The sequence below is a fragment of the Meleagris gallopavo genome, chromosome 1, assembly GCF_000146605.3.
Source record: "Meleagris gallopavo isolate NT-WF06-2002-E0010 breed Aviagen turkey brand Nicholas breeding stock chromosome 1, Turkey_5.1, whole genome shotgun sequence".
In the NCBI taxonomy this organism is placed as follows: Eukaryota; Metazoa; Chordata; class Aves; order Galliformes; family Phasianidae; genus Meleagris; species Meleagris gallopavo.
In genome coordinates this window covers 111,695,071-111,710,757 of record NC_015011.2, presented here as the reverse complement: position 1 = coordinate 111,710,757, position 15,687 = coordinate 111,695,071, and the positions used below count along the sequence as shown (strand labels likewise).

Here is a 15,687-nt window from a genome sequence, read left to right as displayed (position 1 = left end):
AAAAAAAAAGTAAAAATAAATTTTAAGACCCACACAAAATGAATTATGAGTGATTACACAAAGATGTCTCTCAAACAAATACAGGATACACACATGATTTATATATACATGATTTGCACTTATGCAAAAAACACGTTACACTTTTGTTACGTCTGAACTAACCCAAAAAACAGAAGTTACAGTAAGACACAATTCAGTAAATCTTCCAGTTGTAGACTCTTTAATCACGTAAATAAGGAAAAGTTCAAGTCTTTCCAGACAGTCCGCATCAACATCCTTGCTCAAGCAGGGTCTCCTGGACTGTGACAAGGTAGCTTCTGATATCTCCAGAGATGGAGACCACAACCTTTCTGAGCAGTACACAGCAATGCTCAGTCACTCTCACAGTAAAAAGGCTTTTATTTCATATTCAGGCAGAAGCAGTTATTACAAAATATGGGAGTCACTATGGCCTGATAAGGTAAACACATGCAGATTTTTTACATAGAGCATCTTTAAGATGAACAATAATTGGGCAGAAGCAGCTCAGTCCACACAACCATCACATCACATCCATAAACTGCTTTTGAAACTGCTATATTTCCATTGTTTCCTGTGATTCCTTTCTCCCTTCCATTCTCTAATGTAAGGTAATAATGTAAATCCATCCTATGAAACATATTGTATGTAAACAGCAACATACTTTAACACTTCAAGGAAGAAAAAATATATTAATGAAGGAAGTTTAGTGTCACAATTCAGGATATGTTCCTGATGTTTAAAATTCATATGTTCTATTTATACGTGTTAATGTGTATAAAATATGCAGAATCCAAACTAAATATATGTGTATACTTTTATGTATCTCTATTTCTATTACCGTTTTGGTCTATTTCCTTTGTTCTAATTAAGATTATTTCAAAATGTAGGTTTTATGTTGTTAGGGTGGGTGTTTTTTGTTTTTTGTTCTTTTTTGTATTTTAAACATACTGTGATTAGGTTCTCACAGCAAAAATTTGCCATATGTACTAATTGAAAAGTAAATAATTAGAATTGCTATATGGAAGGAGAAAAAGGCACAAGTAAAATTAGTAATATAAAAAAAAAATCGAACATGAAATACTTTACAACCCCTCACACAGCTTTAAGCCTGCGTATGATTTAGTGAATTCCTATATATTTACATTTATAGAAAATGACTGCAGAAACATGCACAAAATACATTCAGTATTCTACAGATGGTAAGATTACACTAACAGTTTAAATCCTCCGAGTGCCTTGCATAAGTATGATGGGATTTAAATTTTTAATAAAATATTTTAAAGCTCAAATTAATAGTTTTTACTGTTACAAACAAAATTCTAAATGTATCTACCATTTCATTCCTAAAGGGTTCATAACAATTTTATAGTAAAACACTTGTACCTTGTTTAAAAATTACTTTATCATGAGAAAGGACACATGGAACTACTTCTTTAGGGGAAAAAAAAAAACAGCAGAAGCTACCAAATAAGCAAACATACTAAGAATTCTAGCTTCTTAGTCAAAGGAGATTTATATTGCTAAAATTATCTTAATGGAAAGCAGCTTTCACTTGTCAGTGTCAAATGAATTCCCAAGAAATAGATTTCCTGGAATTTCCTGGGAAATTTGCTTGAAATTCCAGTAAATATTCCAATGATCTGTTATTGTATGGATGGTGATAAGAGTACACATGTATGTATCAGTATCAACAGAACATGTACATAGTGTATATTTCCAGGCCTTAATGGATTCTTCCAAATCCTTGTTATGGATGCATACCAGTAGGTTAAATCACAAAATATCCATTCAACAGCCGATAGTATTCTTTTTCATGAAAAGACCATTATATCAGAAGAAATGTGAAGTAGTCCTAACATAGGCAGTTCCAAAACTGCAGACCATGAGGTGAAAGTATTTCCCAGGCTATTGCTACAGAAGAAAATATTTGTAGATAAGTGATTAGAATATTATTTTGACAAGCCTGGGGAGATAAGGCAGAAGAACTTTACTTGTCCAAATCCTCATTCTTTTAGACTGGCTTTCTCTTGGTTGCCCCTCATGACAAGTAGGAATGTTGCTTACTCAAAGATTGAACTTCCAAAGCTGACAGTAACAATGAAAAAATAGCTATCAATGTCACCATCAGCATATCTATAACTTACTAGGAGGAAGTTAAGATAGAGTTTCCTTTTCCTACAACCTTAAATTGACACTTAATTACTGCTTGATTCCCTTTCTTGGAACAAAAGAAGCTCAAAAGGTGCCTTAGCACTGTTAATGTCAGAGTTTCCATGCTGTACTGAAAAAAGTTTAACCCAAATTTTTGAATTAGTTGTAGAAGTCAGAAGTGGCTCTTGAATTGCTTGTACAATATGCCTCAAGTGCACACCTCTCCTCTCCACTGTTCATCCCCTCCACAAAATCTTCTAATCCAGACCCACATTTCTACTCTCAATTAGATACTTCTCACAACTGATCATTCAGACCAATGGAAGACCTTAACCTCCTATGCTGGAAGGGCTGAGTCCTTCAGCTTCCTACTGACTTGTAGCTTAATGGAATGGATCTTCATCAAGTGAATCACCTAACTCACTATATGCCTACAATAATTTTTTCCCCTCTCTGTGATGTAAACTGGTTGCCAAGACAACCCTCTTTTTTCCTTGTATGTTGACAGACATCAACATTATCATGCTCCTGTGTCTTTGTTTTTTATTTGGCACATTTTGCCTTAAAAATATCAGTTTGCAAAAAGGCACTAACTGTTTATCAACAGAAAAACAAATTTAAACCTCCTGAAGTGCAGAAGTAAGCATCTTATGTAAATTATGTATTGTTTTGAATCCATTTTTATCATAACTGCAGTACAAGAAATTAACTAGACGAAAAAAATAAAAAAGCCTATGCATAAGACATCTAATATTAGAGGTTAATACCATAATTGGTGTTACTGGTCAGAGAGGAACCAGATGAGGTTTAACAGGAACAAGAGCAGAGTCTTGTACCTAGGGAGTAATAACTGCATGCACCAGTACAGGCTGGGGGATGACCTGCTGGAGAGGAGCTCTGTAGAGAAGGAACTGGGTGTTCTGGTGGACGACAGGTTGGCTATGAGCCAGCAGTGTGCCCTGGTGCCCAAGAAGGCCAATAACATCTCGGGGTGCATTAAAAAGAGTATGGCCAGCAGGTCAAGGGAGGTTATCCTCTCCCTCTACTCTGCTCTGGTGAGGCCACATCTGGAGTATTGTATCTAGTTCTGGGCTACGTAGTACAAAAAAGACAGGGATCTCCTGGAAAAAGTCCAGCAGAGGGCCACAAAGATGATAAAGGGCCTGGAGCAACTCTATTATGAGGAAAGGCTGAGTGATCTGGATCTGTTCAGCCTTGAGAAAAGGTGGCTCAGAGGGAATCTGATCAATGCCTATAAATATTTAAGTGCAGGAGGCAAATGGACAAGGCCAGACTCTTTTCAGTAGTGCACAGCGATAGGACAAGAGGAAACATCCACAAACTGAAGCATAGGAAGTTCCGCACAAATGTACGTAAGAACTTCACATTAAGGCTGACGAAGCACTGGAACAGGCGGCCCAGGGAGGTTGTAGATTCTCCTTCTCTGGAGACGTTCAAGACCTGCCTGGACACCTACCTGCGCAGCCTGGCCTAGGGAGCCTGGTTTATAGGGGAGTTGACAAGATGATCACTAATTTTCCCTTCCAGCCCCTATAATTCTGTGATTCTGTGATTCTGTAATGAGTTCCAGGTGTAAATTTGCATATAAATTTACATGTTAAAATCATACTAAATTGAATTTCTGATAGCTGAAATGGGCATTAAGTGTCTAAGTAATAATGCCCTAAAACAGATTACAGAGACTATTAGTTCATAAATTATTGCAATAAGTGAACTCTCATCGACTACAAAATTCTACACCATTATCCTCTTAGTAGAGAATAGACAGTGTTGCAAGCAAGCAAACTAGAAAAAAATGTATTGTAATAGATGACTACTAAAAATGTCTGAAATGGAAGACCGGAAAACTGTTCTATCCTGTGACCCTGTAGAGGTTTAATGCTGGTAAGCATCTATGCACCACATAGTCTATGTGCCCTACCCGGAGCTGGATACGTGGAGGAGAATTAGAAGGGCAAAAGTTACAAAACTCATGGGTTGAGATAAAGACAGATTAACAGGAAAGGGGGGGGACAGGAGAGGGAATGAAAATGAAACAAGGAAAAAAAAAACAGCAACCAAAACCAAATGTAAAAGAAAGGACACACAATGCAATTTCTCTCCACTAGCCAGCTGATGCCTAGTCAGTCCCTGAGCAATGGTAGTAACCTCTAGCCAACTCCTTCAATTTTACTGTTGAGTATGACATCATATGGTATGAAATATCCCTTTTGTTAGCCTTTGTCAGCTGTACTGGCTGTGCTCGCTCCCAGCTTCTTGAGCACTCCAGCCTAGTCATTAGTAGGTAGTCTGAGAAAAGCCCTTGACTCTGTGTAAACACTGTTCAGTAACAACTAAAACATCATTGTGTTAACAACATGGTTTTCACCACAAATCCAAGGCCACTTCTGAATCCTCGTCCTACCTTCTGGGAACACAAGCAGATTTCTTTTTCAGATTCATCAGCATGAGATGAAAAAACTATCCATTACAGCTACTTTTCACCAACCTCTATACTGAAGATTGTCATTTTTTGTGATCAGTTTAGTTGGCCTAGCCACTGCATAAAGTAACCTGAATTATCACAGCTAAAGCAGGTTAGAGAGCAGTATCTAAAACATAACAGTAGGTTAATCTTTCCCATTAGCACACCCAATATAGAAGGAGACATCTGCTAATGTGTTAATGTAGTAAAGGACCAAACTCATCTTCAGAGGATTTTAAAGGAAAATGATTTATATCTATTCTGTCAACACCATTTTTGGAAATTACGACTCAGCAACTGACAGTTTTCTGTGAAGTTTCTATTCATCACTCTCATAGGTAACCTTGCTGTGCAAATGCATGTAACATATGAGATGTAAATTAGAATGTCAATGGTAAAAAGCACAGTTTGAATCAAATCAAGAGATGTTTTTACAGTTCTTGTACAAAAGGATTGTTTTGGATGGCTTACACTTTAGTAAATCCAGGCTTCCTGACTCAAAAAAGAGGCACTTCTCTTTTCTTCAAAATGTCTGATCTACTTCACAGACTAAGTCATATCCATATTGTCAGATCAAAATTCCACTTTCTATAGCTTACTTAAATTCAGTATCACTCAATAAAAGCACTAGGAAGAGCAACATTTCTAAGTAAGAAATACACTGCTCTTAGATAATAAAATCAAGACATCTATAAGTTACTATTGCATTTCTAGAGCATCTGTTATGTCTAATATAAAGGTAATATGCAATTCTTACTCTAGTATTTGATGGCACAGATTTTTGCCCCAAAATCAGTCTTCAGAACACCATTTGTAACTAACGCTTCCAGGGAAGTTCAGGAGATGCAGAATTTCAGGATAATATCAGTTTTCAAATAACTTCCTTTCTCACATGGCTAGATTAAATCTTACGTATAGAGATATTAGTGAATGTTCAGTGACTGAAAGTTTTAATTCGTAGTTTTATTTCATTTAGGATATTGGGTGTTGAAACTTGTAATTTTACCATGAGTATATTATACTGAATTGAAAATTTAGTTGCCAAATGTGTGGCTGGGCTTAATGATAGTCTCTGTGATTCATTTAATGCATTTAGCATTTTTCTTTCTTCATGCATCATTCTGAGTTATACAGTTGTATTCATGATTGTGCAGGCATCTGCAATGTAACTAGAAAAAAAAAGTTCACGCAGTGGATTATTAACAAATGACAAATTTGTTAATTTAACAATTAAAATGACAAATTAACAAATTAAAAATACCACATGTGGTCAGCAGGTCAAGGGAAGGTGATCCTGCCCCTCTACTCTGCACTGGTGAGTCCTCAATACAGGAGATGTGGACCTGTTGGAGTGTATCCAGGGAGGGCCACAAAAATGACCTAAGGGATGGAACACCTCGGCTACATGGACAGGCTGAGGGAGCTGGGGCTGTTCAGGTTGGAGAAGAGAAGATTCCTGTGAGACCTAAGAGTGGCCTGTCAGTATCTAAATGGGGGCTGTAAGAAAGAAAGGGGCTGTAATTGGACAAAGGGAAGTGGTTTCAAATGAAAGCAGGGGAGATATAGACTGGATATAAGAAAGAAGTTTTTTACAATAAGGGTGGTGAGACACTGGAACAGATTGCCCAGAGAGGTGGTGGATGACCTGTCCCTGGACACACTCTATGTCAGGCTGGATGGAATCTGAGCACCCTGATGTAGCTGTGGGTGTCTCTGTTCATTGCAGGGGAGTTGTCCAGATGACCTTTAAGGGTCCCTTCTAATTCAAATAATTCTATTATTCTGTGAAAATTTGATGTGGTGAGGTTAGGAAGCTCTCTCAGGCACAAAGCTACAAACATGACAAAGATTACATCAGTGAAATGCTGAGCTATTAGCAAGCTCAGGGCTCATCAAGAAAAGGAAGTGATCAATATTTCTCATAATGATGTGCTTCTGAGATTTTCAGAAGTAGTCAGTAAAAACAAACTTACAATTGCTTGCCACAATCTAATGAAACTACAGTAGAATAGCAGTAATAACTGATTATTGCATATTCTGTCACTAATGACTACAGTTCCATGTGTGGAAGCAAATATTCTATCTATCTGCTCTATTCTGTGTCCATGTTAATATGAGCTAACAAGTAGTACTTTACTTTTTTTAAATTAGCAACCAACTCCGATAGTGCTTAATATTCTTTAATTTTTACAATCATACTAATGAGATAATTTAAATCTCCGCTTCAGCATCAGCACCAAGTTGCTCCATCAGTAGCAGTAAAATGATAATATAGATGCCTTAGATCTTTTGTCTACTGTAACTTTCAATATGTAGGTCTAAAGAGAGAATTTATAAGGAAACAAGTTTCTTTGCAATTTAAAAGATGGACACTATAATTATTGCTGGTATAAAACACATAGAGAACATTCTAGAACAAAAATGAAATTGTCACAGTTTTCACTAAAAACAACAATTCTCATGAATTTTCCATGTGCAGGCAAGTAAAAGTAGATCTCTCCAATCTCTCAGAAGCTTTCTTCTGAAGGCAACTTCTATTTTTTACATGTATAAGCACTCTCAGCAGTTAGAAGGTGTCCAGATTATAATTCAAACAGAATTTCTTAAATATTCATAGCTTTTCTAAAAGCAGAAATAAATAGAAATGTGAAGAAATAGTCTCTGTAAGAATTATCAATCCAGTTCTATGTTGTATTATGAAATACAGGATCAGAAAAACCTTGAAGATAAAAGTCTCACATACAAAAAGAAATGCTGCATTATTAGTTTTGTCTTCCATATGTGATATAGTAAACGTTCTCAGAGAGTAATCTGTCGTACACATTCCTTTAATATTATCAGAATAATTTCTCTAAGAAAGTAATACAAGTTTACTATATCACACAGAATATCTATTAATAACGTTAACACCAACATATATATCAGTGACTGATATCTGCTACTAGAACTTCTGAAGGAGCTAAAATTAGAGCAGTCATAACCAAGGTACACTCTTGCATTCTCCCAGTCTCTCTATGCAGTCTTACTAGTTCTTGTATCAGCCAGAATGCAATTTCTCTCTCTTCAAGGGGCATTATGGGAAGAGAACCATGTATTTATGAGTAAGAATATAAAGCCCTTTAAATAAAGATCTCTCTGTATTTCTATGTGCTCAGTTTTGAATACCTAGAAGATGACCTTGAAAGAACCACTATCACAGTGCCCCCAAATATATCTTTTTTAGCCTACCTGTATATCTGGACATAAGCCGTTATTTCATCATACATTTTCTATAGAGTAAATGGTATCTTCCCAGGATTTCAGTTTTAAAACTTAAGAAAATATCAGTGAATTTCTATTTCACCTTTTTTTTAATATACATCATACAGTCACCATCTGCTGTGTATGGATTATACAGAACAGACTATTGCATTTCTTTTCTAGAGACTGTCAAAAATGAGGAGGCTTTAAAGTTGGAAAGAGCTGGAACTGGTAACATAAGCAGCTTGCTTTTCTTAGATCTGCATGTAAAAATCTTCCTAAAAGTGAAGACTAGAACAGTGATCTTTTAAAATTATTACTGAAAGGAGCAAAAACAGTGTATGAGTGGCACAAATTTGGGAACCATTGTAAATGGCAACACTGGGGCAAGTTTTAACTCAGCAAGAACACTAATGGAAGAGGAGATAGGTAGCATATGTTTCAGAGTTAGAATACCAACTTTAAGTACTCATACTCAGGGACTTAGCAGAGTAGAGACCAAGCTATTGTCTCCTACATAGAAACCAAGCTCAATCCCTTCTAGGCATTTCGTTTTATTGAAGCAGAAACTAAGAACTCAGTGTTCTATTGTTCAGATACTACTTGGCGTTTGTATTGGATATTTCCTTTCAAGAAAGCCAAAACTATTCTTCAAGTACGTGTATGTGTTGAAAAGTCTCTTGACTTAATGACTCAGCAATATACACAGACTTTTCTACATGAATTAGACAGCTACTGAAGAGTATGTGGGGTTGAAGCAACAGTTACCAGCCATTTAGGCATTTTACACAAAAGCTTTAGTTTCTGATTACTTGTTGACCTCTAAACACAGTGTGAATAAATCCATTAGATGCCATTTGCAAGGCAATCTATTAATGTTGATCCATTCAGTTTAAACTCCATTTTTCAAAGAGACCATGAATCTGAATTTATCAGACTAAATTCAACCTCTTTACTACCATTGCCAATAAGGAAATCCATAGTAAACATTAATGTAAAATTCAGCAATCAAAAATAGATTTTTTAAATTGTTGCAATGCTACTAATACGAATGAAGATACTTAATGTCCATTTGGCAAAATTATTAGAATTTGATTATTTTCTCTACATGTAGGAATAAAGAAACTACAAGTGTACAAACAACTTACAATAATAGGCAGTGTTTTTTAATTAATAATTATTACTAGGGAATATGAATGAACAAATGGTAATTTGTCATTTGAAAGCTTCTCGCTGTACTCTATTTACCCCGTTACTAAGTACACAATGACTGCAGCTTTCCATGAAATGCATAGTGCTAATTTGTACTCCACTTTTCTCACAAACAACTTTAACTGGAATTTGTTCAATAAAAGTAACAGAGTACCAAAAGTATGACCTTTGAGTCACTTTTACACAACTAGTTCTGGAAACCAACACAGTCTCAGTGCTCATAATGACTCGAGCTCCTCTTTTAATATTTTGGTTCCAATGACTTTTGCATACCTTCATGGGGATTTAAATCATACAGCATTGCCATTTAAAAAAAGCTGAAGAACAGCCTTCAGAGAGTAACAGCTATTGACCCCCTCCTTTCTAGTAAGGATGATGATTACATAATGCCAGAGATACGTCTATCCTGTCACAGTTATACAGTCACTCCTTCTCTGATTCAGAAACGAAAGGGAATGTCTTTTTTCTTTTCTTTTTCAATAAGCCAAATCATCTAAAATTTATGGGCTTTTAGTCTTAAGTGAATGTCTGAAGAAAAATTAAAAATGTATCAGAAGTAACAAAATTACAAAATGCATTCTTAATTCATGCTTTTTACTTTAAATAATAAATAGAAAAATAATAAATGAAAATGAAGCATAATTTAAATTTTAAGTTGTATCTGCTTTATATCTGGTTGGATTTTAACAAGCTCTCCGCATTATACTTATCCACTGACATAATACAGTTTCCAGGATATTTAAACTCATGAAAACATGATGGCATCTCTTTTAGCTGGAAAATTTACAAAAGACTGTGTGCAAAAATTTAGCTATCTTAGCATGCAGTGAGGCACAAAAGGAGTAGATATGTAGACCAGTACAAGTTGTGCTATTTGTTTTTTATATACTTTCAAGTACTCCTATTTCACTCCAAAGAACAGAGCACCCACTAGTGGTTGGAGAACATTAGACAAGTTCATCTTCCAGTTAAATTTCGCCCAATAGATTCAGTGCAAGCACTCCAGAATTGCTGTGCAATATAAGTGAAACTAAATGGGAATAATTAGGAAACACTCAAATAGCATGCTATTGCTATGAACTTAGAGGCTAACACAGATGCCTTCTTTCTTGCAAGTTCACTTCAAGCAAACGAATGAGAAATAGAAGAGCTAGGAAAGAGGTGTTATGTTGAGAAAATGAACACATTTTGTGTACAGTCTCTTATTGCAACAATTCTGTAAAAAAGTTATGTAATTAAAACAGACTAGATGGCTGCTACCTCTAAGTGCTAAATATACATCCATTAGAAAGGAAAATCAAATTCAGTCTTGGGTGAGAAGAATTTGAAGAGCAGACCCCAGAAAAGGACTAGTTTAACTGCCCTGGTTTTCTAACTTTTGTGCTTCTCTCTTTCCAGAGCAAGGAACCAAGCAAGCAACTGTGTGGTGTTTAGCTGCCTACTGATTAATCCATCTATTTAATCAGAGCATAAAAAATAGTTACATTCTTGATTAGAGAGATATGAGAGATATCACTTCTCATATTTTGGTGTTTTCTGTGGACTTTTACAAGTATAGAGCATAAACTAAAAAAAAAAAACTAACAAAGAAAATGCAAGCTAAATTCCTAATTATTTAGAAGGCATAGCCAAAGTCATTTGAACACAAAACAGACAAAGACAACATGTAGGAAAATTAAAGTAGCTTTATTTCACAAAATGAAATTTAGCTAAACCAGACTTTCCTATTTGTTCAGGATCCCACTCACTGCTCAGTCTCATTGCGCACCTTTAACAGTGGTAATCAAGTTAGGAATGGGAGCAGGCTATAACTATGAAAACTAAAGGCTTCTCACACTGGACTACTTCACTCTGCCAGCCCTTTCACTAGAGAGTACATGTAGGTCTTGGCTGCTAGAATTCACATTTTTGTGCTGGAAAATATTTATAATAATTCTTACATTTCCAGGGGTGCAGATCAGCACTAGTTCCAACTTAAAGGATATTTGCCATGTATACACTAAACAGAAAAATATGAAGAACTGGAACCAAGACCCAGAGTTATTCTGCTTTCTCCAGAGGAGAAGCTATTCTCTCACTTGGCAAAATATTCTTCTATTAATAGATAAAGAAGAAGAGCAAAATCTCTTATTTTATGTAAGTGCTTTAGAATCACAGCATCACAATTCCGTATTTATTGTTACAATTCCCAATAGCAATTGCAGGTTATGAGTAAGACAAATAATGGGATCTGTCTAACAGCATTTCTAAGATTTCATTTCAATGGTTTTGCCAATGGTTTTGTATGGTCAGGAATAGCCATCAAGCAAGTTTGTAATAGATCAAATTTTGATATAAGAAGGTGCTGTGCTATGAATCATTTTAAAAGGTTAATGCGATTTAACAACACATTACTTTTCATCTGACATTTTGAATTTCATTCATGGAAAACTTCTGTGGTTTTTTCTATGTTGCATGTGAATTTTTTAAGAAGTTACATTTCTTAAGATGCCACTTAATTGTCTCATCTTCACTTCGACTAATGCAGATAGAGGACAAGCACTGTTAAAATCCAAATGCTTTCTATCTTTCTCTACTGATTTTATCTGTTTAATTTTCTTAGCACTTTTGGAAAAATACTAGAAGTTTCAAGTGAGAAATATCAGTAAAAATTAATACCTTATCATACTCTTCATCTGGAACAGAGGTAATTTAGGATATTACAGAAGTCTATCAAATCATGAGTAGCATGAAGAGAGTGGATAGGGTTTAACTGTTCTCTGGCTGCTGTATTTCAATAACCAGGGGACATCAAATTAAAGTAAAAGATATACCTAAAAATAAAATTGATGATTCATTCACAGTGCTCAGTAAACCCTTCAAAGTCAAGGTGAAGGATGTTATTAACGCAATGGAAAGACTGAACAGAGAACTCTTAACAGCTACAAAGTTACAACACTATATGTACATACTCTAGCTGGTTTTCCATGCTTCTAATGTATTTCCTTTGATTTCCTTCCAGTACTTCAGTACAATTCTTAACACATGAAAACCAGAACTTTGAATAATATTTCAGTAATAGTAGCACAAACATTATTTGCTATCTGCTTGTATTTGACCAGTTTTTAGTACTCATAGACTGTATTAGTTCTTTATGTAAACTAATTAACTAAAATAATCCCAGGCTCTGCATGAATTTCAGCCTGAGCTGAAATTCATGCAGAATGCAGGGCTACTAGGTAATAAAGTAAATAACCATTTAAAGAATATAATTAAAATACTAGCTCTGAAAATCGAGAGAGATTCTATCTTTATACACCTAAGTGCTTTAAAACATATGATTTATTTAGTATTATGTTAATATTATGCAGTTGTTTTTCTAAAATTTCTAACATAATTTAATTACTTTATTGACAGTGAAGGTATTTGTTTATCTAGTAATACAGATATGATTAAGTACATTCCAACAATTAATGAAATCCAAATGACAAAACAATTTTGCATGTTTAAGGAAGGAAGGTACCAAAAGAGACTAACCCTACTGTGGTCAATATGTAAACTGCTTGAAATATTTATGAATTTCAAATTCATCTAATATCCAAAACTAAACGTAGATTACAGAAGAATAATATAATTATTTAAATAGGATAAAGTAACCACTTTTTTTCAAGCATCCATTTGAGTTCATAACACTGAGCTTATGTGAGGTCTTACAGTAAGTACTGAGCTTTATTATGTAAAAACCAGGTGGTCGCCTAAAAAAAACAATAAATCTTCTGTGATAGCAGCCAGAACAATAGTAAAATTATGTTTTCTCCTTATGCAATAGAAAAAAAATAAACATTTAGAGTAATCTTACCAGAGCTCTGCATTTCACATCTATCTTCCTTTCAGGTGCTGCAGGTATGCTGTTAATCTTTAAGGAAAACCACACTTTGCAATTTGAAGAACTTCCTCCTATGTACAAAAGAATAAAAGCTTCCATAAATCATCTCATGAGGTGATCACTCCTAGCAGCATTCAAATCAATGAGAAACTTTTGCTTTTATCAGAACTGCCAATCATTGTTCATTTGGAGACAAAGAAAATCATGGATTGATTTAATTGCAGTCAGTCAACTGCCCTATCTAATCCTTTTGTCTGGGTTCAAAATAGTAACAAAATCAATATATACATAAATTGAAAGGAAATAGCACTTTAGCAAATGAGTTTACTTGAATATTATATTGTTTTAGAATTTTAAATATCATTTATTCACAATTGTTCTCCTTCAAAAAAGAAAAAATTTTAAAAATCTAATTGATTTAATTAAGTAAAAGGTAATTCACAATAGATTCAAAATCTGTGTTATTTGTTAAACAGATTAGAATTTTCAGTTACATGGAATCCATCCTCATATACATGTTCAAACATGTTCATACATGATTTCTACTGTAATTTATTTTCCTATCAGCTTGTCTGTCCTGAGCTCTAAATATTTTGATAACAACCAAGATTGCACTCAAGAGATTGAGAAAGGAAAAAGATGCTGAATACATGCATCAAAACAACAGAGCATCAACAATATATTATTAGATATCTTATTCTAAATTTTCTTAACAATGTCTTGTAAGACTGTGGTCAAAAAACAACAACAACAAAACAATAACAACAACAACAACAACAAAAACAATGCTATAAACTCTATAATCACATAGTCACAGGACAAACTGTTCAGAAAACCAGAAGATTTGATTCCCCTCAGTACTTTGTATTAGCTAGTCCAAAAAGGAGCAGTGGGAAATTCTGACAATATATACAAAAGCTGAAATGCACCAAACCTTATAACACTAAGTGGTTATAAGCTCAGACAAGAAAGCTCTAGCCTTCGTTCCATACCTGGATTTTTGCCACATTCTTCTGTGAAGTCTAGAGATAATTTATAAAGCCACAGAAGACTTTTCCTTTGCAGTCTTAACTTTCCTAAATCATTTTTGTGTACTTCATAATTACCATAATGTAGACATTATAACCCATTTGATTCTTTTCTTTATATATTATATACACTATACGTTTTTACATATAAATTCATTAGTTGTGTTCACACAAGTTGCATAAAGCTACTCTAATTCCTGACTCTGACAGTAAAAGCATAGCTTTTAGGTGTAGTAGCTTTCTTTATACTTTTGAGTTCAAGTATTCTGAGCTACTAAGAATTCTTTTTTCTTTTTGTACGAAACTCAAAAGTGTCTATTTGCATTTGAATTTTCATCCATTTGAATATTTAGATCCATTTCTTATTTGATTCTAATCAGATTTAGAAAATTAAGTGGTTTTTTTGTTTGAGTTTTTTCTTTTCCAGAGACATTAAATGCACATCACATCACAGCCCAAGAATTACCTTTCTGTGAATTCACTATTGTGTTTGAGAGAGAATACATTGTGTGCATTTGAAAATAGTGTTCAGATTTTTAAACACTTCTCTAAATGAAATGTTTTATTTAAACAGTTTTCATAACATCTAGGGGAAAAAAAACTGGCAGTTCTCTGTGTAAGGAGGATCTTTTGATGTGAACTATTTACTAAACTCATATTCATACAAGTGTTGTTTAGCATTACTCAGAAAATTTGTGTAAACTAATGTTCTGTCAACTTTTACTCAGTAAGAGTATTTCTGAATGGTTGCTTTTACCACCCACTTGCATTGTCAAAAAAAATAAAACCTTGGGTTTTTCTCACAACAATTGCTCTTGAATGTTCTCTAAGTTGTAGGTTGTAGTTTCTGGTTCAAATTCAAAGAACTTGCCTGACTGAAAATAAGTCTGCTATAAGTCCGTTGCTAATGTATACACCAGAAGTTTATGGGTCTGGCAGCAACTTCAAGGTAGATGAAATTAGATCAAATATTTTGGAATTTTATGTTGACCAGAAGTTTTAGAAGACAACATTTATTGCCATGAGGTGATCTAGTTGCATTATGGTAGGCATTCATTAGCTGCCCCTAGCCAGCTCTCTCCATACACCTTGATATTACCCTTTTAAAAATGGATACATTAGATATAATAGCAGTAGAATGGTAAAAATGTAGATTTCTTAAAAAGAATCCTATTCTACAGTTATCCAGCCTCTATTTTTGGAATATCATGTTGACTATAAGTTTTGTTTTGTTTTCACACTGTGGCTTTTACATCTGTATCTTTTTTCATGTATAAACTTTTAAAAATTTTTACAAGCATCAGAACTGTCAAATAGAATAACAGACCAAGATTCTGTTCTTGTTTTCTGTTTTCCTCATGTTAAAAAACAGGCAGTAGAAATAGACACTTCTTCTGTCTACTTCAGAAAATTTTTATTCTAACTCAGAAATGTCCCAAGATGATGTATTTTCCCTCACATAAGATGTCTCACTTCAGAATGTGATGTACTTACAACTCCCAAAACAAGGAATACTTCTGTAAACACAAACACACGCACATTTATTACACAACTTCATCTCTAAACTGGCATTGATAGTTTGAATGCTTTTCAAGCCTCTTCTCAGGGCAAGAGTGTAGAATCGCAGAATGGTTTGGGCTTGAAGGGACCCTAAAGCTTACCCAGCCCCAACCCCTGCCATGGGC

At 34.5% G+C, this 15,687-nt stretch overlaps 1 protein-coding gene across 1 annotated transcript in view; it reads right to left on the bottom strand.

Moving 5' to 3' along the window:
- Positions 1-15,687, bottom strand: part of CFAP47 (cilia and flagella associated protein 47) — a 252,655-nt gene that overhangs the window by 79,022 nt on the left and 157,946 nt on the right. The window contains 1 exon segment of the mRNA XM_031556783.1: positions 12,948-13,045. Coding sequence (XP_031412643.1) covers positions 12,948-13,045 — 98 coding nt within the window.